This window comes from Mycothermus thermophilus (assembly GCF_041956435.1).
Source record: "Mycothermus thermophilus strain CBS 625.91 unplaced genomic scaffold VTJ04scaffold_7, whole genome shotgun sequence".
Taxonomy (NCBI): Eukaryota; Fungi; Ascomycota; class Sordariomycetes; order Sordariales; family Chaetomiaceae; genus Mycothermus; species Mycothermus thermophilus.
In genome coordinates, this window is record NW_027191433.1 from 2,182,509 (window position 1) to 2,207,528 (window position 25,020).

A 25,020-nucleotide genomic window follows, 5' to 3' on the forward strand; every position below is an offset into this window, starting at 1 on the left:
CTATCGACCGGCTCCCCCGCAAAAGAAGATGCGACGGTGTGTCGGCTCGGCCCGGCCCGTTCCGTGCGGTCTGGATGACAGATCCTGAGGATTGGAGACGGCTGACGTGACTCGGCTCTGCGGACAATGTCTACGAGTAGTTCAGATACATACGAACACTCCGCCGACGATAACCGAGAATTGAGACTTTAGCGAGGATGAGGACTTAGCAAATCGAGATGGTAGTGTGGAATAATTGCCTGAAAATACGATACCCCGGATATAATAGGTGTTTGGTTCGGTCTGTCTGGGTTTGGGCTTTGTGGTTCGTCTAGAGTGTGGCTGGAATACATGTCACGAGGGAGGCAGAAAGTTGCGGTCCGTGTTGGGATACTGTCAAATCCAATGCAAAAGTTTTCTTTTGTTCAATGCTGGCCCTCTCCAAACCGTGTCTAACCGCTCCGGACCGACTCCTGCAAGATGACGGCTGTGTTGACCGGCCGGTGGCTGAATCACGAGCGCCCTCCTCATGGCGCACATAAATCCAAGCCCTGAGCATCCTCCGCGCAGCTGACGTAAATATAAACACGGGCCATGTTCTTTTCTGCCATATATTCTGACTTGGATAACAGTCGAGTCTACCGATGCACCAGCTTCTCATCCATCTGTCAGCTCTACAGCGGTTTCTGCATATTCGCGATGCATATCCGATTCTTCACTTCTGATCATGACGACTTCGCTGATGACAGTCTCGACTTCAACACCTCAAAGACACCGGCGTATCATATCGGGAAGCGAAAGAGACAACGAAGCATAGATGACTTCACGATGAAGAGGGGTATGCGAGGCAAGAACCGATGCGGGAGGGGGACTCAGGTGGTGTGTCCAAACAAAACAAAGAGCACTTTCGTCGAGCGTCGATCGACTCGGAACAGCATGCAGCAAGGCCAGCAACACAACAAGAACGCGATGCCCGCATAACGCAGCCAAGCAGCATTGTCACGTCACCTCCAGCACCAGCTCCAGCTAGTGCATGCTGACACATCCCGGTGCCACCAGTATTCCATCCATCTCCTTGGAGGGCCAGCTCCCTGCTTGCGAAGCTTCAGGCAGATATTCCGTCCCGTCTGCAGAGGCTGCGGCAGAGATGCAAGAACTGCCACCCCGGGCCCCGCCGCTTATTCCTGGGTTCTTCTGGTCGGAAGATGGGGGGAGAGAGGGCCTCATGGGTTCTCTCTCTTCTGGATCAGAACTGCTTCGAGAGACTCCCGCTGGGAACTGCCTTCGTTTCCCGCTGCTGGTCTGTCTTTCTGTCTGCAGTGTTGCTCAACCAGCCAGTCACGGAAGCCAGCTGCCAGGGAGTTACTTCTTGATCCACTCGACTGATCCTCTTTCAGATCATCCGTCCTTCCCGTCGAGTGACGTTGACATGGGTCACCGATTCTTTCTGCACATGTCTTCTCCCGATCCCGGACGCCACTGGGTGAGACTTAGTGCAAGATAGAGAACAGGTTTGGGCACTTGATGCATACAAACAGGCCTTAGGATCTTCACTTTGGGGGCCGAGCTTCTCCGCCATTCTGTGCCCCGCCAGACACCAGACACCGGAAGGACGTGTGACCACTGAGCTCCTGATGGATTTCAACCGCTTCGTTGAGATCCAAGAGATCTTTCGTGGCGGCCATCTGGTCTCGTTGGTGTTGAATCTTGTTTTGATCCAACTACCCCGTGCTGTTCTCGCACTTCCAGTTTCCGTATCTCGTCGAATATCGTGTGGCTGAAGCAAGTCAATGAAAACCTCATAAACAGCGTCCTTGCCAAGCACGACATCAACATAGCAGACGAAGAGCTCATGTAGGCGAGGGGGAGCCTGAGAGGGGCGAAACAATCATATTCCATATCAATTCATGAAGTGCTGCTATGGCTAGTCTGTACTGACTGGTCCACTATCCGCCCCCAAAAAATTTGTTTCGTGAGAAAGACTAATAGGTATGTACAAACATCCTCTTCTGATGCTCCTTTTGGCATCCCCTGAACTCCCGTGCCGTAACCCTGTCATGCCTCATATCCATCGTGCTAGTAAGAAGAAAACAAAAAGTGCCCCATTGCTGAGGAAGGAAAGTCCTGTTGCCCTTCTGCTGGGTCTTTCTGCGTATAGTCTTCTGCCCAATCCCAAAGACTTCATCAACATGCAGCGTATGTGAAATCCTCATGAGAAAAGTCGTCGTCGTCGTCGTCGGTGATAAAAATGAAGAGGTATCCTGCGTGGCTGAGACTGGATGCGGTAGATGAAATCGAGCGATCCAATGTCATCGTCGTGCCCCAACCCCTTTTCTTTAAGGAAAAGCATCAAGGTTTCCTCGTGGCCGCCATCTCTGGCCTCGTCGTCTCCGGTCCGAGGAAGAGAGAAGTGTAGGAGTGAATGTAGTGAAGTGAACAAGAAAAACAAGAAAAGGAAGACATGATGTCCTCGTGCCTGTTGACGTCCATGGCTACCCTTCAGCCATGAGTCAGCTTTTATCACCATTGTAGGCTCCTGTCCCAGTCCCGTGACTGATCTCTCATCACATCGAGCGAACTGGTCTCGAAAAAATACGGGAATGAACAGGCGACCAAATGCCTCAGCGCAGCGATCTCATTCTCGCATCATGCTCGCTCTGCAAGGCATTAATCTGGTTAATAAGCTGCTGCCTCTCGTTCTCGGTGCGCTCGATGGTGGCCCAGCGCCCGCCCTCGCGCTGCCACCGGTCAATGTCGGCATTCATCTTGGCTAGGCGCCGCTCCTTGCGATCTTTGTCCTCGCACTTTTTGCACTTTCCCGTCTTGAATATCGTCTCGTTGATGAGCTTGAGCCCGCACGTCTCCCCCATCCGGTGCTCGTGCGAGCACTGGTACCGGAATCTGCTCCACTTCCACCAGCCGCAGTCCCATTTTTCTTGGTCGTAGTAGCACATGGCGGTGGCGGTAGTTGTATTGCTGCTCTAGTGATGGTGATGGTTGCGACTGTTGTTATGGCGTCCAGCAAAAACGATGATGGTCCTTGGCGGGTGAACCGCAGTCCAAGACTGTCAATGCCACGAGGTTGACCACCGCTTCAACGTGTCTTTCTTAAGCCTTGCCTGGCTTCTAGTAACCGACGGAAAGGGTATTGAAGGAACAGGCCTTGTTCCCCGAGTACTAACACTGCGGCGAGGCCTCTGTGTCTGACGCAACGAGGTAGCCGGTCCCGAAGATTGCGAGCTAAAAGAGAAGGGAAAAGACAGCCGAGTGTTATCGCCACCCTCTTCTGCCGTGTCCGATTCTCGATCCACAGTCGATGAGTGGTATCGGATATGGTTCGCTCCCTGGCATACAGAAATACGTCAGTCCATCAGGAATAACCAATGCCAATCGCCGTGTTACCTTCCCCTGACCGATCAAGCACTTTCTCCTTTCACAACCCGAGGCAGCAGCAGGTCTGGCCGTTTCAACCACACATGACTCGTCTATCCGGAGACATTGGGGTATCACGGCAGGGCAACATGCAATTTCAAGAGGGAGAGAGGAGCAGTGATTCATAGCGGTGGTGGGGGAAAGACTCCAAGAGGTAGAAATGACGGTTCACATACCTCACAGACCAATCGACCAAGTGAGGAGAGTTGATATGTTATTTGGCTGCGGTTGATGTAGACGGTACGGGCAAGACGATGATGATGCTCCGCGGCTTGGGGGCTTAGGCACGCGGTACAAGGACACGAGGAGGCCGTGGTGTAATGGTTTGTCTCGTGATGTCTTCAAGGTGCCGTGTTGATATGATGTCACCGGAGTAGTGGTGTCACAGAAACTTGACGAGGCTCGTGATGTCGACAGGCTCGAACCGTGGAGGCTAATATGTAAAAGCAAGGCGGTAGGCTAATACCGCAATGGAAGCTGAAGCTCGAATTGAGCTCTATCTGGCGGAGGTGTTGTCGTTGAGATGCCTACCCGGGTCTCCTGGCTCCTCTTATACACGACGTGTGGATTTGGGCGGTGACAGTTGTGTCGTGTGTGGCGTGTGTATTGGTCCCCAGCATCCGACGGCACTATCCGTCCGGGACGAGACCAGGGCGAGAAGATCTTCGAGCGCAACGAGGCAAGGTCAGGGGTCGGCGAGAATGAAAGCTCGACGGCCACGACGTGGATGTGGACGACAACACATAAGGATCCGCGGGTTATAACAGAAGCGAGCCATGCCACACCGTTCACTCGGCGGTCGTGGACGATGTAATAGATGGAAGGAAGCCAGGATATTAAAAAGGAAACGAAACAACAACAAGGGTATGTAAGTACAAGCCGGCTAGACCCGCTAGACCAGGCCGGGCAAGGAAATACCCGTGATGCCGTACGGTATTGTCCGTAGGTATGTACCTACCTCTGGGTGGATATACACCCCGACCGGCCCGGATCAGGGGCCGCCGTGAAGCTTAGATCCAGCAGGGAGCCTGACGTACCCCAATTACTCGGGCTGAGGATAATAGAGAAGTATGTGCCTGACCGCCCACGTAACTTGCCCGAAGAGGAGATTCACACGAGTCCATAGGGAGAAGAAAACTTAAAGTATCCAGCGGGGAACTTCACGGCAATATGCTTCCCGCCCCTTCCCCACCGTTTGTGTGTACCTCCCACATTGCCTCCATGTCACGTTGGCGATCACACGTTCTCACGTGTGGCGTCAAAGAAAAGGCTGCTAGCTGGAACAGCTGGCAGAACATGGCGCCCATGTGCCACTGAGTCCGGCCTCCTTTCCGTTGAGAGTATGTCGCAAGAACCAGCGTTGACTTAGGGGGTGGGTAACACAAAAACGATGGGAAAGAAACGGTATTACTCACCCCCCTTCATTGTTTACCTTGTATCCTTGGCTCCAGACCCGGCAAATTAGAGTAAGGTAGGGTTGTGTGTCGGTAGAAGGGTTGGCAGCGTTGCGTGCCGGCTCTGCAGACGAGGCCAGTTGACCTTCCCCTTGCCCTGTCCCCTCCCCTCCTTGTCTAGGCGGACGCCTTTCATAGGAGCCACGTTGTTCATGGAGGGTTCGTTAGCCAGGGGTTGGGAATAAAAAAGGATGGACAGGAGGGTGTGGTGTGCGTGGTGTCTGGGTGTGTAATCTGCAAATGTGGTTTGCTCTCCCACGCCCACCCCATCAGGTACACCACAATCACCAAGACCCCGACGCCTCGGCGGCCGGGAACGGGAGGTAAGCTTTCATACCGCCAGGCGAGAGAGTAGGTACCTAAGGAATTACTTGCCTGCATACATTAGCTGGGTCTAGGTACTTTGTGCCTAGCAGGAAGGGTGGTCCCCGTCCATCCATCTCCGGCTTGGTCGCTTGCGAGGAGGCCAGATACCCGGGCTCGGCAGGTACTGGATATACATACATGCGTGGCCAGGGGTTGGCCACGCAGAGCCCGGCAAGGCCAGGACTTCCACCGATTTTGGGGACGACGTGGGGCATCTGGAGTAAGTGTATGTATGTACAGAATGTACCATACCTAATACCACGGTGCGTGGAGATAAATGTCGCCACATGTGCGTCTGCCCGGAGCAGTGCTGTGGCCACAATTAAGATTCCTGTCATTGGCCCAATGGCTCGAGGCGGTCATGTCGGCCACAGACGCATGGGCAGTGTTATCCTCTCTCCACAAGTCCTAAGTGAGTGAGCAGCATGGGGAGGTGCAGAATCTTGTGCAGTTTGTACGCGTCCGAAGCATGGTTCGACCCGGCGGCCGCAGGCCGTCTTGACGCAACCCGGTGGCATGTATTTTACCAGCCGGTCGCCCTGAAAAACCGCAAGCCTCCCCTCCGTGTCCTGTGGTTTGTTTTATACAGTGTTCTTCTGTTGTCCTTCTACCCCGCTGTTGAACGCCTCAGATATTACCGTGGTGGACCACCGCGAGAGGATCTACCCGTCCAACCGTGGCGGGGGATAGCCCCGGGCAGGTCCCTTCCGGTTCGGCCCACATGGCGACATCTTTCCGGCTAGGCTGGGTCGGGGTGGTCGCGGCCAGGGCCGGAGAGACCCCGAGGGGTATAGGGGTGGTGATGTGTCCGGCTTGGGGCCGAATCGAGCGGCCAGCTTTCCCAAGCGAGAAAACAAAACATGAAAGAGAGAAAAAGAGAACCAAAAAAAGTGAAATTCTGTCTGAGCCTCGAATTCATGCAAGAAGAGCCGGAAATGTTTGCCCAGACATCGTGGCGGCGCCGTGCTACCTGTGAAGGACCCAGTCTGTAAAACTTCGTTATGTGTATGAGTCCTGTTTCTGGAAATCAACAGCTCTGCTTGGCATCAAAGTTTGGCGGCCTCTCGTCAATTCTCGCTAGTGGTTGACACAACGGTATTCAATAACCAAGGCATGGCTAGGACTTACAGAAGAGAATACCGTACCCTAGCCAAGCCATGGAGGTGCGGTCCCTGCCTATTAGGCGGATCAAGAGCCGGCTTTGCATAGTGATGCTCATCAATGTATTCCAATCTAATAAATACCCTCATATGGTATTCCTGGTTGAGACAAGGCGTGATTGAAATCCCGCTTTCATTACAGGATGGGTCGATAGATACCAGCCACTCGGAACGAAGCCCGGTCGAGATGGGGGGGTGAGAAGGAGGTCTATGATGTCCTAGATCACTGGAACCTGCATTTTGATGCAGTCATCCCGCTGCTCAATCGCTGTGTAAGTGCTGACTCGCGTCACCGGGCGTCTCGTCTTGTCGGAAGAGGGATAAAGTCGAAAAGAAGCAAGAATTCGCCAGGTGAAAAGCTCTTGTCTCGTTTGTGGGCTCCTCCACCAAGAAGAGATAGTGAGAGAGAGAGAGACAAAGAAATATGTCTCGCACAATCTGGTGGAAACCAAGCTGCCTCCCTTTCAATCCAAGGCAGACGATCCCCCCAGCTTTACAGTGTTTGTACCGCAAGCTACCCACTCGACGCTGCCCACTGCGAGTTGACGATGGCCCGGTTGTATCAACGGTCCGTTTCTTGCCGTCAAGCATTAGGTAGCACAACCAGATGCCGTTTCAGTTGTGGGCAGCGCGCAGAAGCTTTCTCTCACATGAACAAGGGCTCCGGTTTATGGCGCAGCAAAGCCCCGCTAGGGCTAGGAGAGAGGGCTAGCTATGCTACTTAGCCGTGTGGTTTGACCAAGCAAGAGCAGACCGGGGGATGAGCAGGGGCAGCAAAGAACTCCACCAGCGACCCGCTCGGTTGAACGAGCGTACGGTTCGCAGAGAGCGGGATATGCGACGTGGCGACTCGTCAGTAGCTCGGCCCTTCTCGCAGTTGACGGTATCATCTCTTGCCCCTCTTTGGTTAACCCCCGATACCAAGAGCCGCGGGCCAATGTCCGGGAAAGATGCAGGGTGGGATGGGCTGGCTTGGATACCCGTCTTTGCCCATGGATATGGGCACTGTGCATCTTTCTCAGAGGCTTCTGGAATCCGTGTCACTGTTCCATGCGTGCCGGAAGAGACAGCTACCCAAAAGCTGTAGGTAGATCAGACAGGCCAAATGTTGGGACGGACGAAGAGGCCAGGGCAGAATGGGATGAAACTTTGTTACGGTAAGGGAGAGACCGTCTCTGCAATGCTCACTGACAGCGGTAATAAAACCATCCGTAGTGGTCAACCAGCCCGATGGGGTGAGCTGGAAATCGGCTTCTTGCATGTGGCTGGGCCACCCTCGGGCCATACAAGACGGGGCGTTGGCCGAGAAAAGCAGCGAGCTGGGCGCCGAGCCATGGTTGAGGCTTCGGTCGATTGAACAAAATCAATATGTCATCAACCAAGCTGCACTGGTTAATACCAGACTGTGATGGAGGATGGGGGCCGTGACTTACACCTCATCTTGCTTCCTGTAACGTGATAGTGTAACACGCAAGATCATAATCAAAGGACATGGATGTTGGTGGCAATACTGATGCGCTGGCAGGCCGGGAAAGGCATATCGGTCAAGTTCTCGGAAGCCATCCTGGCCGAGATCTACCCTGCCATTGAGGATCGCCAGCGTGGGTAGCATCCACCCACGGGGCCCATGGACGCTGTTAGATGTAAAACTTGATTTTGCCGTTCCGGGGTTGGTTGTACCGGTGAGAGAAAGGCGAATGCTCTGGTGGTGGATAATTTGCAAAGGTAATGCTGGCCGCGTCGTCAGGTCAACATGTGCAAAGTGAGGCAGCCCATCTCCGCATGGATCCGGATGTTGTCGTACCACAGAAAGTCTCTGCTAGATGAGTTTGGAAGCCAGAATGGGAAAGCGAAGCATGGTGCCCGCATCAATGTTGTCGCCGCGGCCCTAGATGCGGCCAGTTGGTGGACGTGTGTATGATAACAGGGGTGAATGTAAACACCACTGGTGGCCATTCAGGGGCTCGCCTTGTTTTGGCCGCAGCTGCAAGAAATCATGCAAATCTCATCCACTGCACAAAAGACAACCGAAGAGAATTGAAACATGCTTTCCAGATCAGAAGAATTCAAATGCTACTCAGGAAGTATGTTTCTACCAACATGTGGCCCTGTTTCAATCCACATGGACTCAGTCTGATCTGATGTGACTGTCAGGTTGATCAGTCTCAAACTCTATGAAGAGGGCTCTAAAACGCTACAAGAACGGCAATTGTGCACAAGATTCCCAATAAGAACCAAAACGTTGTCCCGCAGAAGCAGCTTCGCGTGAGTGAGATGTCCAAAAGAAGATCTGAAAACAGTAATACCAAGATGCTGGCATCGCCAGCCTCGGGGGTTATTCAAGAAAAGTAGACCTTGCGAGACTACGTCCACAGCTGGTTTCGATTTGTCTGACAGCAAAGCCTCTGAGCACTGTGAGGAGGTATGTGTACAGGAAACTGCCAGGAACGTGGGATGTACATACATACGTATTTCCACACAAAGTGGATTTGTGAGCGTCAACGGACACATCCATATTAACCATCCTGGGGATAGCGTTGGGCATCGACGGCGAAGATATTCCTGAAAAAAACAATTGTATCCTCGTGAACGTGAATATCACGTAAGGTGTATGGAGTAGTTTGTCGTCGACTGTTGAGCAGCAGATGACGTTGAGATGCAAGGACAGGGTTCCCGGCTAAGGTTAGTGTGTCCGGTGCGTCGGGCTGAAGCGATCGACTCAGCGTCAAGGGACCGGGGTTCGACAGGGTCCCCCGCGGGAATGCGGGAGCGGAAACGTGGTGTGTTTGGGGAGCAGCCTCAAGCAAGATGGCTGGGCGAGGCGATTGGCTAGGGCGGAGGCTGGACCGATGACGACCACCACCAAGACCTAGCCCCAAGGCCGGCCTCCAGAAAACATATCGTGCAAGTCGAGATGGGTTGCGGCGTGGAAAGCGACTGTCGGTTTCATCAAGAGCCCATCTGCTTGCTCTCTTCGATGTTTTTGACTGCCTTGTCCTGTCTGTCCTAAGCGCCGATGACTTTTGTTACGGCCAAGCCTTCAGTACCTCGGGAAATGTGGAGGAGGGTGGGAGCTGCTGTTACTACTCCGTACGTCCAGAGGAATTCATGGAAGGTAGTATGCCGTACAGAGTACAGTACACCAAGCTCGATTTGATCGTCGTGCCGTGATGGGCATGAATGACGTGTAACGTGGTCTGGATGGGTTTTGGTCTCGTTGCTGCGGCCCATCTCCCGCTATCACATCACATCGTGACCTTCCGGGCCGGGGGCGGAGAAACGGCTCGACACGTCGAGTGAGGGTGAGGTGACTTGCATTGTCTGTGAGAACAACAACGAGAAGGTGAGGATAAAAGCATATCTCTTCTTTTTGCAACCACACCGTCCTCGACGTATGTACGGTAAGTAAGCTAAGAAGATTCCGAGCATGAGGAAGAACACCGATACCATGGGACTCGGGGCTGGTGCAGGGCGCTAGTCGGCCAGCAGCGAACCCCTGCAGGGGCTCGCTGTCCATGTCCACGCAGAACAACGCAACGCAACGCAACGCAGAGTTGCTGCGGCCTCCAGCGCACCCTTGCTGCAGATGGGTCGACGCACATCATGACGACGCGGGCGAAGGTTAACTTAACGCGCACGTTAACATCCAGGACGACCAATCATGAGATGAAGGAACCGCGGGAAGCGTCGGTATCTTATTGGTTGTGTTCTTGAAGTCGTCGGCGACACGAGGGTGAGCTGAGCGTTGGTGTTGAATCCTTGAAAGCAACGGGTTGTACCTTGGGCAAGGTTGTCATGAAAGAACGAGATCAGAGCAGTTCCAATTGTTCTCGTCACCTGACTCGACATTTCCATACCTCAAACAAAAGGCAGCCATGTGCACTCCGTACCACCTGCCGTGTACTGGCACAAGTCTGTCTCGAACCCTTCCACCTCATCCCCCACCTTCCAGCTCAGCCTTGCCAAGACTCGGGGGCGGGCCTCCTGCCCCTCAGCCGAGCCGGAACCCAGCCGTCGCCTGCCGTCTCGCCCACCCAAACGGCCCGTCAGCACAGTGCCAAGAGTTGTGTTAGTCGCCGGACAGACCGAAGAGCCTCACCGGCGACACCGAGAATTGAGGACAGAAAGAGGACCCAAGAAGAGCCAAACATGCTCTGCTTAGAATCATGATATGGAAAAGTGCTGAGAAATGTTCAATGATATCGACCAGGCATCTATCAGCCGGATGTACAGTGTGAGGCCTGGACAAGGCGGAACACTGTGTCCGTGCCTGTTGTGTCAGGCGCCGGTGTCTCGTGGTGGCCCCTTGCAACATGCTCCTTCCGGGCGCAACATCATGGATCAACGACCAGACGTCTTCCTGATCCGGGAAGCTGCCACCGTCACGCTTTCTCCCTCGCAGAGAGACCTACTGACAACGATAACATAACGATAACGTCCAAATATCTTCCTTTCCAATTTCAGCTTCTGTTTTGTATTCTCCCTCTCCCTTGGTTTGCCGGGCATCCCAGGAATCTCATGACCCTTGCTTGCGATCCATCGACTCTCTCCAGTCTTCCCTGTCTCGAGTATCAGCGGGCGCTTGTTGGAATGCTCCCTCAACCAACCTAGGCCCTTACCGTCCATCGGCATCACCGATTTTGTCCATCATTAATTGCCCACGACTTTTCTCTCTGCTGCTGCGTTGTGCTCTGTTGCCCCTCATTGCTCTGACTTGACTGACAACTCACTCATCTCTCACCTACAACACTCTCAACCACGGGCCCTCGCGTATACTGCTCGCGTCTCTCTTCGTCACGCATTCGGTACACGGCCCAAATACTGTTAGCTTCCTGTATGCAGCGGCCCATTCGGCGACCGCCTCGGAAGTTCTGGTCTCTCTGCTAGTACTGCCCTCCCCGTTTAGCCGTCCCGACCTCTCCTCCCGGGTGCCTGGTCCAGTGCTTCCACCTGCAGCCTGCCACGCCATTCCATTTCCAAAGCCAGCGCATTATCAGGCCGCTCGAAACTGACCGAAGCCTTCATCTCAGCGCTGGGGATAGGGTACCAGGCCTCCAAGCCTTCCTTCAGGGAACCCCATCTGCTTCGGCTTCTTACCCCTCCCGCCGCATCCGAGTTCCGTGGCAGCTCACCCACCCGGGCACAATTTTCGGTGAGACAAGGGGAAACCGTTGGCTCTCCTGCCGAACGACGTGTCGTGCTGTAGCCACTCACAGCAGACGTCACTCAGACGGGACGCCCTCGGCTCTGCGTGCCCGCCACCAAGTGTACCCCCATTTGAGCTGTCCATTGTCATGATGGACGCGGAGGAACAGCACATCCAGCCTCCGCAGGGAAGGTCTGCCACAGAGAGCAATGTCACGTATCCCGGCTCGGCTGTTGTTGTCCAACTCATCGCCAAGACGACGAGTTTGTCGATTGCAGGTCGCGAAAGCGAACCCGACGGCAGTCACTTCCCCTCGGATTCTTGGCCATCATCAAGAATCCATCCTGAGGTTGATGGAGGTGCGGAAGATGCGGAATTTTGGCGAAAGGATGCCATGAGTGCGCAATTGGAAGTTACCTCCACCCCACTGACATCCCCGCTGAGTCCTTCGCCTACGGAGGAGACTCTGTTACCACCAGAGGACAGGATTCAACACAGCAGAGACTCGATTGTTGGATCGGGCTCTCTTTCTGGACCAGGCCTCTTGGACCTACCAAATGAGGTCTTGTTCCAAATCCTCAGTTACCTTGATGTGTGTGATCTGTTGGCAACCTCTCGCGTACGTTGGTTTCTTAGCTCTCTTGGTTTCCCTTCGGCCTTGGTAGCCCCAAACCTCGTGATCCCTCGGCTTGTTTTCGTTCCCAGCAGAAATCATCATTCTGATCCAGCCTAAAGATTCCCTTAGCCGAAACTCCTTCATTTTCTTTCACAGAGATGCTGACCGTTTGCAGACATCGCGCCGACTCCGGGCGCTGTGTTTGACTCCCTACCTTCATCATGCCCGCCTCCGCCGCGCCCGGCTCCTCCTCCAGCCGATGCTCTTCTCTCCATCCCGCCCGACGCTGGCTGATCTGATGCGCCGCTCTATTGTCCTGACTCATACAGAGTTCGCCTCGCGTCGGCTCGCCCACAGTCTCGCTTCCATCCGCCTCTCGCGCCGTCTTGCCGCTCGTCCGTCTCCCGAGACTCTCGTCGAGCGATGCGTGCTGCCCGCCGAATGCCTGCCTCTCTGCCACGGGAAGCGGCCGGTCGTTGCCCCGTCGCTGGTAGCGCGCAAACGTGCGATCGAGAGAGAGAGGATGAAGGCTGGGCTGAGCAAGTGGCTCGAGAGCGTGTGGAAGAGCGAGGTGGTCAGGAGAGAGGAGGATGTGCGCATGACGCTGGAGCGGGCGGGAATTGGAAGGGTGTGGAGGCTGAGGAGGTTTTGGGAAAGAGTGAGTAGGGGTGAGTCTTAGGTCACGAATTTTGATGATGTCATGGATGTATGAATATCTTGGGCTAGGGAGGGTATGTGTGTCATTTGGGTGTCGCTTTGGGTTAGTTAGTACTCGCTTTGTTTGTCTTGATTCAGGGTCTCAGGCTACAACTGTATCGGTTGATATGTCAATTGATGAGTTTATCATGAATGTCGAGTCAATCATCCCTGTCCAGCCTCGGCAGGGCACCTTTCAAGTGCGATCAATCAAAGTATACAGACCTTTCGCCATTCGCTAACTCCATCTCATGTTTTGTCCCCCACATCACTACACTTGGAAGCCTTATTGTTGAGAGTCGATCGATCATTGCGTGAGAGGGAAGCGTTTTTGACGGTAGAGTATGTATTACAACATGATAACATTGTTCAAAGACAAGGTTACGCAAGTCAAGTACGGTATGTAGGTAGCTGGGCAGTAACGCCCAGGAATCCCAGCGCAGGTCATTGCCTGTCGGTATGTACCTAGGAACGGTAGGGAGACGGTGCTCAACTCCACCGCTGTCTTTACACATCTCATCAACGCATATCTCATGGGTCCTACTCACCCTCCATCCAGTGACAACAGACAGACAGCTCACCTACCCTCGGAACCAATCATCCTCCTCTTCTTCGTCATCTTCTTCATCCTCGTCTTGGTCACTCTTTTCCCCCCCGTCATCATCCTTCCCTCCCCCTTCACTACCACCACCACCCCCCGCTTCTCCCCCTTCCTGCCCCTGCTTAACCAAAGCCGCCTTCCTCAACGCCTCCCTGCGCTCGCGCAACCTCCTCGCCCTGGCCTCCAGCTCCTCCATCACCTCAAACTCGGTCTCGAGCGCCCGCGCCGCCTCCTCGCGCTCGGCCTCGACCTGCTCGGCGGCGCGTTCGCGGCGGCGGGCGCGCGCTTCCTCTTCGGATTTGGCTTCTAGTTGTTGTTGGGCGGCGAGTTCCTCGGCGGTCATGACGGGGGCGGAGATGACGGCGTCTGGTGGTGGTGCTGCGAGGGCGGCTGTGGATGAGGATGGTTTGGTGGTACCGTGGATGAGGTCCGCTTCGAAGGCGGCCCATTCGTCTTCGTCTACTGCTGTTGTTTCCGGAGGAGGTGGTGCTGGGGGTGCGGAAGTTAGGACGGCGGCTTGCTCGGGAGGTGGCGCGTCGCTGCCGCGGATAGCTTCCTGCAGCGAGACGGTTGCGTCGTCGGGGATGAGCGGCGAGCGGCCTAGAGGAGCTGATGAAGGCGCGGCTTTTGGGGTGCCGGCGCTGCTTGCTGTCCCTGCCGCGCTGGGGGTCGCCGGGCGGGAGGGGATTTGGATCTCGACGCCGACGGTTGGGGTGCCGGACACTCGGCGCAGAGGGGGGGTGACGGGTTTGGAGGGTTGAGAGAATTCCGGTTTTTTCGCGGGGGGTGAGGCTGCGTCTGAGGTAGGAGAGTCGGGCTTTGTGCGCTTCCGCGGGACGTTGGTTGTGGTGGTGTCGGTGGGAGCGCCGTCTTGATCGGGCATGTCTTCATCGGATGTGCTGTGCTTGCGCTTGTGGGATGCTGAGGCTGGCGCTGGACCAGTAGGGTGGGAGTCCTCATCGTCGCCGACGAAGCCGGCAGGACGAGCCGCGCCGTTTTGGGTGGACGCCTGGGAGAGTTTTTGTAGTTGCTGGCGATGGCCGGCACTGCGGAGATGGGCGTCCCAGAGGGACTCGGTGCGCACAGGTTCGCGGCAGACGACGCATACCAGCTTTCCCGTGTCTGTGTATGTCGCATGGGGATGGTTGACGCGGCGGGCGGCGCGCTGTTGGCGCAGCAGAGCGCGGGCGTCGGCCATGTTAGGAGAGGTTGAAGTAGGAGTCGGAAGAAAATGATGTAGGATGGATCGCCTTCAGAGATGAGGTTGTGCCATATGCCGAGGATGTCGAGGTCAATGGCCGAGGGAGAGGTAGTAGGTTGTCAATGTTGAGAACGGATACGAATAGATTCCGTGCCTTGGTCGAGAAGCGAAGATGTGGAATGACGGCGCTGCCCAGATCCAAAAGTTGCAAAGCCACACATGTCCAGGGAGCTGCCGGTTGGTGAGCGCCACAGTGAAGGTTGCTGTCGACGACGGAAGCCCCCCGTCGGGGTCCACATGGTGGAGTTTTTGCCCCACTGGAGCTTTTATCGATAGGATGAGCCTCATGGCAGGGGTAGCTTCAGCCACAGCCATTGGCTGGACCAAAGAGGTGCGCGCCCCACATTTCCGACCCGTCCCATCACCGCGGACATGGCGGATTCCGCAATCGCATCTTCCTTCTCCCAAGTTCCCATCTCACAGGTCCCGCTGTCAGTCAATCGCAGTCGCGATATCGCCTACGCCTCCACCGGCCATGGCAGCGCACCTCCTCGGCCTGACCTGACATTTCCAACCCAACCGCATCGCACGCGATGGACAATGACGACGACCAGGCCAAGGTAACGGCGCTGTGGCCGGACCCGCCGCCTTTCTGGAAGGACTTCACTCCGGCCAACATCGAACGCTACGACCGCCTGAAAGAAGACTATGCCCGCCAGCAGGGTTTGCCCGTTGAAGATGTCATCCGCATTCCCGGTATCCCCGAGGACCTGATCAACCTGCAGCCGCCGCCCGAGCCCGCGGACGGAAAGTGGAATCTCTTCGGCGAGCCAGAGACCCTCACCGAGACCCTACAGAGTCTGGAGGAGGCGGGTATCCAGCGCCTCGGCCGCACTCCCGAGATTGACTCAGACTCGCGCCACCTCGACCGCGGGTTCGAGCTCAAGAAGCTCGTCAAGTCGTTGCTGCTCAACTATCTCGAGCTGATCGGCGTCATGGCTTATAACCCGGCGCAGGTGTGTGCATGCCCCAACCCAGCCCCTGTTGATTTTTCACCCGCGATGCACAAAAAAGGTGCTGACAGACCCAACTCCAGGCTGGCGAAAAGGTAGCCGACATCAAAACCATCTTCCTCAACTTCCACCACACCCTCAACGAGTACCGTCCACACCATGCCCGCGAGCAGCTCATCCAGATGATGCACGCCCACGGCGACCAGGTGCGTGCAGAAACGGCCGCCATCCGCAGCGTCGTCGACAAAGCCAAGCGCATGATCGAGGGCCTGGCTAGTATTCAGATTCCTCCTCTGCAAACGCCACAAGAGGGACAGCAAGGAGCGTCTGAGGCCGAGAGTGAAAAGGTCCTCACGCGCGCGAGAGAGATGGCCAGGTGGGAGGTGGTGGATCGGGAGTTTGCGTGATGCAAACGATCAGTGAGAGCATCATTGGGTCTTACGTCCGCTGTGGATCGTGTCGGGCATCTTTGTTGGTACCAGACCTGGGATTTATTGGAGGCGGGTCAAGCGGGATGGAATTGATAAATCAGCGCTAGATTCGTGGTCAGATCTAGGGCAGCTGGCTAACACCCAGCCGTGGCATTTGCCTGTCATACTTGTGATATTGAGACAGAACCAGAAGATACCCCATCTTCCGTCACCTTGAATTGAGACACTGAACCGGCGATTTGAAAGATGCATTGGAAAGATGGGACTTTGGTCTTGAAAAGCCCGGCATGCACGTCATCTGCAGAGACTGTTGGCTATTGGTGGGACAGAAAGCGGTGGTTCATCGGTCAGAGATCCCTGATGTCATAGGTCTAGTTATCGTCTCATCTTGTACGATTGTGTTGGTTGTGAGGACGGAGTGAGGACCACCAGCTCGACATCGCGGCGATGATTGAGAGTAGTATTAATTGATCCAGCAGTATAAGTATGGTGATATTGTTTCGGGATATACGCATGCGTGTTTGACACCAACGCCACCAACAACGTCCCACCATCCAATAACCAACGGAAAATCCCACAACTGAGTCCTTTCTATACAAATGTCATCTTTGATGGTTAGGGCTGAGGACGCCATGCCGTCCTCAATTATGCCAAGCTGCATGCAGCTTGTGGCTGACGCTAAGATTGCTGAGGACAACAACCATGCTCAAGTTGCAGACATAAAAGGGGGGTTGGTTGACTCACTCGGTCAACTAGCACTTACATAGGTCTCACCGGTGACTCTATCAGTCTTCGAGAAGCATAAAAAGCTTCGCGTTTCTCAGTCCTGGATTAGACAAGTTGTTTGAAAAGACCGTTGCTTTTGTCAGGTGTCGAGGAACTTCAACTTCTCGACGTTGACATTCAGCTGTGGCGAACCCCGATCATACCATCACAGGGTATATTTTTCTGTCATTGAGACGTCTTTAATCCAACCCCAAGTCTCTCTTGCACCGGACAAAGGCCGCAATCATGGCTTCCAAGCCCAAAATCTACGATCTCCTGATCGTCACCGACGCCACGGGGTCTATGGGCTCGTTTCTGACCTCCCTCAACGCCTCGCTGCAGGACATCATCCGCATCTCGACCGCCACCGACTGCTTCTCGCGCATTGGTGTCATTGCCTATCGTGACTACGACCACACCCATAATCTTGTGACCCAATTCTCGGGATGGTACAGCCGCCATGAGCAGAGCAAACCCGGCACCGAGCCGAGGCTGGTCCCTCGCGAGGAGCTGCTCGACTTCGTTTCCAGCCTCCGTCCAACCGGCGGCGCGGACTGGCCTGAAGCCACCCGTACGGGGCTTGCTCGTGCCCACGAGGTGATACGTCCCGAGGCGAAGACCATCATCTTACTGTTTGCCGACGCCCCGCCGCATTCCAAGGTCCAGCATGGCAACTGGGAAAAGGAGCAGAAGGTCTTGCAGGAGGCCGATGCCTATGGCGGTTCCGGCCCGTTGTTTGCTGACTGGGTCGAGGGGGCTCGTCAGCTCCGCGACGGCGACAAAAAGGCCCAGGTCTTCTCGCTGATCGAGTGGCCGCGCGCATACTACGAGCTCGACACCATCAACATGTTCCTGTACCTGTCGGCCATCACGGGTGGTGTGTGTCTGGGCCTGCACCACACCGACAAGGGTGAAAGCATTTCCAAGGCCACCATCGCCCTGCTCCTGACGTGGATGGGCGTCACCAAGCAGGGCTCCTCTCTGGACGACGCCGAAGCTGTCTCCAAAGGGGATGTTCCCCTGACGCACTACTCGTACGAATCCACCGAGCACCTCGCTGATCTGGAAGACGAGAGAGATGCGCGGGCGAAAAAGTTCCTGATGACGCGCTCGGAGTCTTACGACAAGGACGCTTTCACCGCCAACCTCCGGCGCGACGACATCTTCTTCGACGCCCTCGCGACCATCGTCCCGCGCCGCGAGGAACCCGTGCAGGACTTCTCCAAGCGCTACGCTGCGGACCCCGCGTACCGCGAGCTGGCCGTCGAGCAGATTGAGGACATCATCAAGAACGACGTGACGGCGCTGGCGCTCAACCCTGTCTTCGGCTCGCTCTGGCGCACCGTCTGCAACGACCGCGCCAACGAGGCGCGCGATCGCCTGGTCGCTGAGTTCAGCCGCCAGCTGGAGAAGATCAAGAGCGAGGCAGAGAAGGCGAGGATGAAGGCCTGGCTGGAGGAGTCGTACGACTGGGCGGCGGAGATTGCGGGTATCATTGCCGACGTGCCCGAGGAGGAGCGGTTCCCGTGCGTCTTCCTCGACCCGACCGCCGTCAGGCTGGAAGATGTGCCTGAGGATGAGGAGGAAGAGGATCTGACCAACGCGCAGCGGCTGCGCAAGTTTACCCGCGACGAGCTCCTCGACCTGGGCAGGGCCTGTGACAGACGCATCCTGCGGCGGCTGGGCGCGGTGCTTACGCGTTTGTCGTACGTCGAGACGGCCGAGTCCCTGCCCGCGCATGTCCGTGATGCTGCCGAGGATGTGGTGCCGCGTATCCCGATTGCGCTGGCGCAGCCCAAGCATAGACGCAACTTCTGGCGCGTGCTGCTGCACACCATCCTCCCAGGAACCTACCTCTCGAAGCGGCCGGCCGCGCTACTCGCCGCGCTGAGCATCCGCATGGGCATCAAGCCGCTGGAACACGCGGCCATCACGGAGTTGAAGCTGTGGAAGGACCAGTGGAACACCCTCGACATCCCCGAGACTTGGAGCTCGGGGTGTCTGGGTCTGCTGCTGGAAGCGGACCAGGCGCATCGGAAGGCGCTTGCTCAGCAAGACGCCGACGACGCGGCCATCGAGGCCGAGGCGATCCTCAAGCCCGAAGACCGTCGTCTGTTCGAGACGCTGCTTGACTATAAACTCCTGGAGCTGAACCTCGACACGACGCTGACGGCGCGGATGGGCTGGACGCCGCGAAAGACCCTCGCTCCCCTGGGCCCGTTCGTCGTGTGCAAGGGGTGTCAGCTCCCACGGTCAGTCACCATCCTCTCCGGCGACTCCGTCTGCGGATTGTGCGTCGGGGCGGAGAACACCGCGCTCGCCGAAGAAGAACGCGCCATGTTTGAGCAGCGCCGGCACCTCGGCGCCTCGAAGACCGACAACGAGCAGACGCTTGTCACTTGGGTCGAGTGCTTCGTCCAGACTTGCCGCGCCCAGTACGTCGTCTACAACCCGGACAGCCTCAACGTGCGTCCCAAATGCCACCGGTGCCGGCACGGAGCCAAGACTATCCCAGACGGTGACGGCGAAAATGCTCGGCTGGCGACGTGCTACGTCTGCGCGAACCGGGTTATCTATCCCTCGGCCTACCGTCCGGCAGATTTCAACCCGGCAACGTACACCTGTCCGGCGTGTACCTGGCAGGACGTCCCGGGCGGCCCGACCAAGACAATTGTTGAGGTCGAAACCACCCCGCGCGCTCTACAAAAGGACAACGGCACCGATTTCCTCCTGCGCAACGACAACAAGGCCATCCCCGACCCTCTCGCCGGCCGATCGCTGTTTTACACCGTCTCCAACAGCTCCTGCATGGACAACCTCACCAGCCTGCCCGAGCACGTCACCATCCTCCCCTGGCTCAACAACTCTTCCTCCACTGCCACCACCGGTGAGAATACCAACGACAATACCCAAATCCTCACAATAGCCGGCAAACCCCTCCTCAACACCCCCTCCCTCCTCACCACCCTCCACACCTCCATCACCCGCCGGCAGACCACCCAAGTGACCTGCCCTCTCTGCCTCACCTCCCACCCGCTCCGCTTCCTCCACCCCGCCTGCGGCGCACCCACCCGCCTCCTCAAGGGCGGCCGCAAAATCCACGGCTGCGGCCAACTCGCCTGCCGCACGTGCCTCACAGCCTGGTACGCGACCCCGCACCGGCGTGGAAGCCTCATCTTCCCCGCGGCGCTGGCGTGTCCGTTCTGTCGCGCCGAGGTGGCGCCCAGCTCGCGGGCCGCGAGGAGGCTGTTGCCCCGCGAGGTGCGGACGTTGGCCGGGTTGCGGGACGCGTGGAGGGAGAAGGGGGAGTGGGTGTATGCGTGGTGCGCGGGGCCGTGTGGGGCGGCGAGGAGGTACGCGGAGAGGGTTTGTGGTGGTGCAGAGGGAAGGGAGGAGGTGGAGGGGTGGTGGTGTGAGGAGTGTACCGCCGCCGCCGCTGCTAATGGTGGTCGTGTTGGTGCTGCTGGGAATGGGAATAAGCGGGAGGAGGGGATGAGGGTGGTCAAGATGTGCCCGAATCCTGCGTGCGGTGTGGCGGTGGAGAAGACGGCCGGGTGCGATCATATCGAGTGCCAGTGTGGGAAGCATTGGTGTTTTGGATGCGGGGAGATGGTGGCGGATACGGCGGGGGAGGTGTATAAGCATATGTCGGATAACCATGGGACGTGGTATGATGGGGGGGAATGGTATGAGGATGAGGAGGAGGAGGAGGAAGAGGAGGATGTGGACATGGAGGATGCTGCTTGAGGGGTGGTGGCGGTGATGGAGAGGGCTAGGAGAGGGGGAGTGGGTTGGTTGATGAAATGATATGTCTTTATAGTAAATAAAGAATGACGAAATAAGAATCAGTGGTCCTCCTGTTTATAAAATATGTGTTTACTGGCTTTGACCTAGGTATTTGTTGGTATATGAGGAGTCGGTTCACTCGGGCAAAATGAGTCTCGGTTGATCAATAGAGTCCGCCGACTCGATGTCATTATTCTCTCCATACGGAGCAAATTCTCATCCATGCATATGAGCCTCATCAAAGGCAACGCATTAAGTACAGGAAGCTGGCGTCCAAGACGCAATAGGGCCTATATAGCCCCGAAAATGCACGTCCATCTGACAGTCGTGCTCAACGACTACATATAAAAGAGACAAGTCTAATCCCACAACCAACTCCGCTCAACATTATCCCACCAAACCCCAGACAGCCGTGTCAACAGACAGTATGTAAATCCCCGTTCCAAGAGACCAAAATCCCGTAATATCATAAATAAAAACAACAAAAGCAAAAACCCAGATGTAAGAACACATCGCAGCTGTGATGCTGCAGGTCGACACTTCTCTAGCAAGACCAGACAAACACCACATTTAAACCTCCCCAAACGCCGTCGAAGCATACGCCGTTCCGGGCCCACCATTGACACCGCCAGCCCCGGCATCCAGCGTCGCCATGCTCTCCGCCTGGGACATGGTGCTCGCCGCGTACTGTGACGCAGCGGCCGCCGCCTGCTCCCGCTCGCGGCGCTCCAAGTTGATGATGATGTCCATGGCGCCGTCGAGCGTCTCCTTCTCCGCGCGCAGGTCCCTGCGCTTCTGTTCAATCTCGGGTCCCTCCGACATCAAGCGCTGCAGGACCTCTTGTGAGGTCGCCCGTCCTCCCGACAACAGGCCCAGCTTCTCGTGCAGGTAGGTGTCAATCACGGACGCCACCCGCGGCAGCAGGCCCGACATGACGTGGATGCAGGCGTAGTCAACAAACCGGTTGGCGGCGGTGAGGTAGTAACCGCGAATGTACGCGGCGACCTCGAGCTCGGGCTCGAACGGGTCCGGTCCGAGGGCTTTGATGTCCTTGGCGATGCGCGCCTCTTCCTGGCGGATCTGCTCCTCGGTCATCTCCTCCATCTTAGGGACGGCAGTCGGCTCCTCGCCGTTGTGGGCGGCGATGCGACAGTGGTTGCGGTGCCGCATGAGGATCTTCATCTCGGCCGCCTGGTGGCGCTTGAGGGTTTCTTCGTCCTTGGTGAAGAGGCGCGACGACTCGAGACGGTAGATGAGCTGCAGCTGGTCGCGCAGCTCTGTTTTGAGACCCTCCATGAAGGCCTGCATGTGCGCGATGGATTCTTTGTAAACTGCGCGGTTGTTGAGGTGGGCAAAGGCCGTGTTCAAGATGTTCATAATCTCGGTGTGGAGAATGCCGAGAGTCAGGTCAACAAAGGTCTCGATGTGCTGAGCCCATGACCTGGCTGCCTCCAGGAAAAGAGGCTCGTACACGGTCGATGACACGAGGCCGGGTTGACCGGGGATAGCGGTCCGCCGGATGAGGTTGCGCAGGTCCATCAAACTGCGTGAACCACTGCGTCTGGAAGGGGTGGCAGACGGCGGCGGGCCCATGCGAGGGTGTTGTGGAGTCGATGGGATCGCCGAATTGTCCGCCGGCTCAGTCTTGACCTGGCCGTTGACAATCTGCTGGCTGCGCTGCCTCTTGGGCGTGTTCTGAGTCATGTCTGCGGCAGGAGTAGCATGGCGTTTACGCCCGCTAGGGGTGGTCGCCGGGCTGGGTCCGTCGAGATCAATGACGACTCGGGCTGTCTTGGGAGTGGTGACCGGCCGGGCATTGTCGCGCACGTTGAACTTGGGCTTGCCTTTCATGATGGCTTCCTTGAACGGCTCGCCACACTGTGTGTCCCAGGTGGAAAGGAAGTCCTGGTGCAGAACACGATCCTTGACGCGGATGGTGAACTCGGTGAGACTCTTCATAATCTCGAGCTCCGGGTTCGGCGGGGGGTCCGGGTATTCCATGAGCTGTCTCTCGAGGTCTTGAAGGCGACTGTTGACCTTGTCTTTGACTTCGGGGAGCCTGGGATAGACATGTTAGCTAGGAGCACACATTCATCAGATCATCGGGGACGACTCACATCTTGGCGAACTCTTCGCCGAGCTTCCGAGACAAGAAGGCCTTGAGCTTATCCACACCGCAACGCTCTTTGAATTTGTCAAACTCGGAAGGCCAATGGCCAGGCACGTCGGCGGTGCGGTTGAAGAATGCTTCTTCCATCTTGTTCTGCATCTCCAGGTCTTTGCCCTGGCGAGACGTGATGAAGTAGCCATGACCGGTAGGATGGGCCTGACCGTCCAGCATGGCTAGCCAGTTCTTTGCGGCATCATCGTCCTTGGGCAACAAGTCGGCCTTGGTCATGACGCCGATGCAGCGGTTCTCGGCGCGCTGACGCCGGATGAGCTTGAGGGCCAACGAGTTCTCGGTGTCTTGGTTCATGGGCACAGCGCACATGATGATGGCATTCGGCCGGGAAATGTACTCGTTGGTGAGATTCTGCACCACCTTCTCGAGAAAAATGTCCTGCTGCCGGCGCGCGGTCATGAACACTCCCGGCAGGTCGTAGAAATTGAGGTCCGAGAGATCAGGACCCTTCAACTCAAGAGCGACCGTGTTGGGCGAGAACTGGGCCTCAGACCGCTCTTCCTTCATCTTGACCAGTTCAGGAATGTGTGGACCGGAACCGTCAGGCGTCTCGCTCTTGAGCTTGGGAGCAAAGCGCTGGTAGGGCGTCGAGGGGTTCAAAATGGCGACCTGGGCACAGCGGAGGACGGTCTCTATCTCCTCGGCGTCGTGCTGATCGCGCACCGTCTTGAACTCGTTGCGGGTTTGACGACCGGGGCCAAGCGGAACCCAAGGAGGGAACTTGTTCTCCCTGGTGACATCTCGCTCTGTGAGCGGCCTGCTGGGAGGGCGGAATTCGTAGTCATATTTGAGGAAGACTCTGCAAGACCATTCGTCGGCTCTGGACACGCGAATGTGAATAGGGCAGCGAGTGCAGGTTCCGCTGCTCCGAGGAAGACTGAGCCCGGCAATCGCAGACATGAGACTGGACTTGCCGGACGACTGGTCGCCAACGAGCACGAGCTCGGGCAGACTAGCGACGTGCTGAATGCCTCGACTCTGGAGTTCGCCGAGGGCATCGTGAATGTACTTGAGTTTCTCACCGAAGTCGCGAAGCGCACGATTCGCGCCGATGAAGGAGCCCTGCATGCTTTGCGAGGCTAGTATGCTGGGTTCCGACTGCAGCCTGCGGGTGCTCTTAATTTCCAGCATGACGCAGTCGTCGCCATCGTCCTCGGCCTCGGCAGGCAGGCGACTGGAGACAGAGGGCGCCCGGATCCTGGTGGAGATGCTGGCTGTGGAAAGTCAGCATGGTGTTGTGCGGGAAAAGAAAAAGGCGGCTTACGAGCATCTGAGCGAACATGACGGAGCCTCATGACCCGTTCACTAGCAGTCTCTGAGAGTCCGTCGACGGTCGATTCCGGCGTTGCCAGGCTGCGCGCCGGCCTGTGTTCTAAGCCGGGCTCTTCCTTGATGTACATGTCTTCTTCCTTGATGAAGACTAACGGCAGTTAGCGACGGAGCATGCTGGGACATGAGATGAAATGCGGGCGTCTTGGATGCAAGACAAGACGGGGATATGGAAACAATTAGAGGGTACTCGGTACTTACCTGGTTGGAGGACCATTTATTGTGAAGTTACAGGACCCGACAGGACGTGGCTCGAGTCGAGAAATAAGTGATGGTGAAGAAACCGATCTTCCAACTTCCAAACGGGCAATCGAGGAAATGAGGGAGTGATGCCGTTTGGAAGTGGAATGTTGGGGGGCAGGAATTGACAGGATGAGAAGAAGTAAGATGTTGGGAGGAAGAGGTCGAAGGAGAGATGGGTTACAGGGGATAAATACCTGCGGCGACCTCAAAAGTGGGAGTGCGAAAGAGAGTTGAAGAGAAAAAAAGTGAGGGTGAGGGTGAGGTGGTGGGCGGGGTGAGTGTTGACAGTGACAAAGGAGAAAAAGGCAGAAGTGCAGTCTCGGGGCAACCGATTTGGCTGCTCGTTTCAGTGTGGAGGGCAAACTCCAGGATAACTCCAGGAACAGATAGTTTCTGTTAGCGACTCCAGACGAAAAAGAGTGACAGCATTAACAAAATCGATCATGGCCTGGAGAAGTCCCTGAGTTCGCGACCTGCCGAGAAGGGGCTGGAAGTGTGGGTCCCATTAAGCAATTGTTCCCTATGATTGGCCAATGGGAACGCGGTCGACGCGCCGAGACGCGATCACCTGCGCGTCGTTTCGCGGTTCAAGTCGTGCAACCCTCCTTCACCTTTGAACG

At 56.4% G+C, this 25,020-nt stretch overlaps 7 protein-coding genes across 7 annotated transcripts; 3 read left to right on the forward strand and 4 right to left on the reverse strand.

The window, feature by feature from the left end:
• Positions 1-644, reverse strand: VTJ04DRAFT_10352 (uncharacterized protein; the record flags this gene model as incomplete). The annotated part of the gene is made up of 3 exons (XM_069358082.1): positions 1-84; positions 154-321; positions 630-644. 3 exons carry the CDS (start codon positions 642-644, stop codon positions 1-3), a joined length of 267 nt encoding a protein of 88 aa, XP_069215086.1.
• A 1,956-nt stretch (positions 645-2,600) lies between these two features.
• Positions 2,601-2,933, reverse strand: VTJ04DRAFT_10353 (uncharacterized protein; the record flags this gene model as incomplete). The annotated part of the gene is made up of 1 exon (XM_069358083.1): positions 2,601-2,933. The coding sequence occupies one exon, from the start codon at positions 2,931-2,933 to the stop codon at positions 2,601-2,603; it is 333 nt and encodes a 110-aa protein (XP_069215087.1).
• Positions 2,934-12,412: 9,479 nt separating this feature from the next.
• Positions 12,413-12,832, forward strand: VTJ04DRAFT_10354 (uncharacterized protein; the record flags this gene model as incomplete). The annotated part of the gene is made up of 1 exon (XM_069358084.1): positions 12,413-12,832. One exon carries the CDS (start codon positions 12,413-12,415, stop codon positions 12,830-12,832), a length of 420 nt encoding a protein of 139 aa, XP_069215088.1.
• Positions 12,833-13,430: 598 nt separating this feature from the next.
• Positions 13,431-14,648, reverse strand: VTJ04DRAFT_10355 (uncharacterized protein; the record flags this gene model as incomplete). Its single annotated transcript, XM_069358085.1, has 1 exon — positions 13,431-14,648. The coding sequence occupies one exon, from the start codon at positions 14,646-14,648 to the stop codon at positions 13,431-13,433; it is 1,218 nt and encodes a 405-aa protein (XP_069215089.1).
• A 596-nt stretch (positions 14,649-15,244) lies between these two features.
• On the forward strand, positions 15,245-16,071 carry VTJ04DRAFT_10356 (uncharacterized protein; the record flags this gene model as incomplete). The annotated part of the gene is made up of 2 exons (XM_069358086.1): positions 15,245-15,667; positions 15,748-16,071. 2 exons carry the CDS (start codon positions 15,245-15,247, stop codon positions 16,069-16,071), a joined length of 747 nt encoding a protein of 248 aa, XP_069215090.1.
• A 1,035-nt stretch (positions 16,072-17,106) lies between these two features.
• On the forward strand, positions 17,107-20,607 carry VTJ04DRAFT_10357 (uncharacterized protein; the record flags this gene model as incomplete). Its single annotated transcript, XM_069358087.1, has 1 exon — positions 17,107-20,607. The coding sequence occupies one exon, from the start codon at positions 17,107-17,109 to the stop codon at positions 20,605-20,607; it is 3,501 nt and encodes a 1,166-aa protein (XP_069215091.1).
• Positions 20,608-21,216: 609 nt separating this feature from the next.
• Positions 21,217-24,374, reverse strand: VTJ04DRAFT_10358 (uncharacterized protein; the record flags this gene model as incomplete). Its single annotated transcript, XM_069358088.1, has 4 exons — positions 21,217-22,705; positions 22,764-24,042; positions 24,093-24,248; positions 24,359-24,374. 4 exons carry the CDS (start codon positions 24,372-24,374, stop codon positions 21,217-21,219), a joined length of 2,940 nt encoding a protein of 979 aa, XP_069215092.1.
• Between the last annotated feature and the right edge of the window lie 646 nt (positions 24,375-25,020).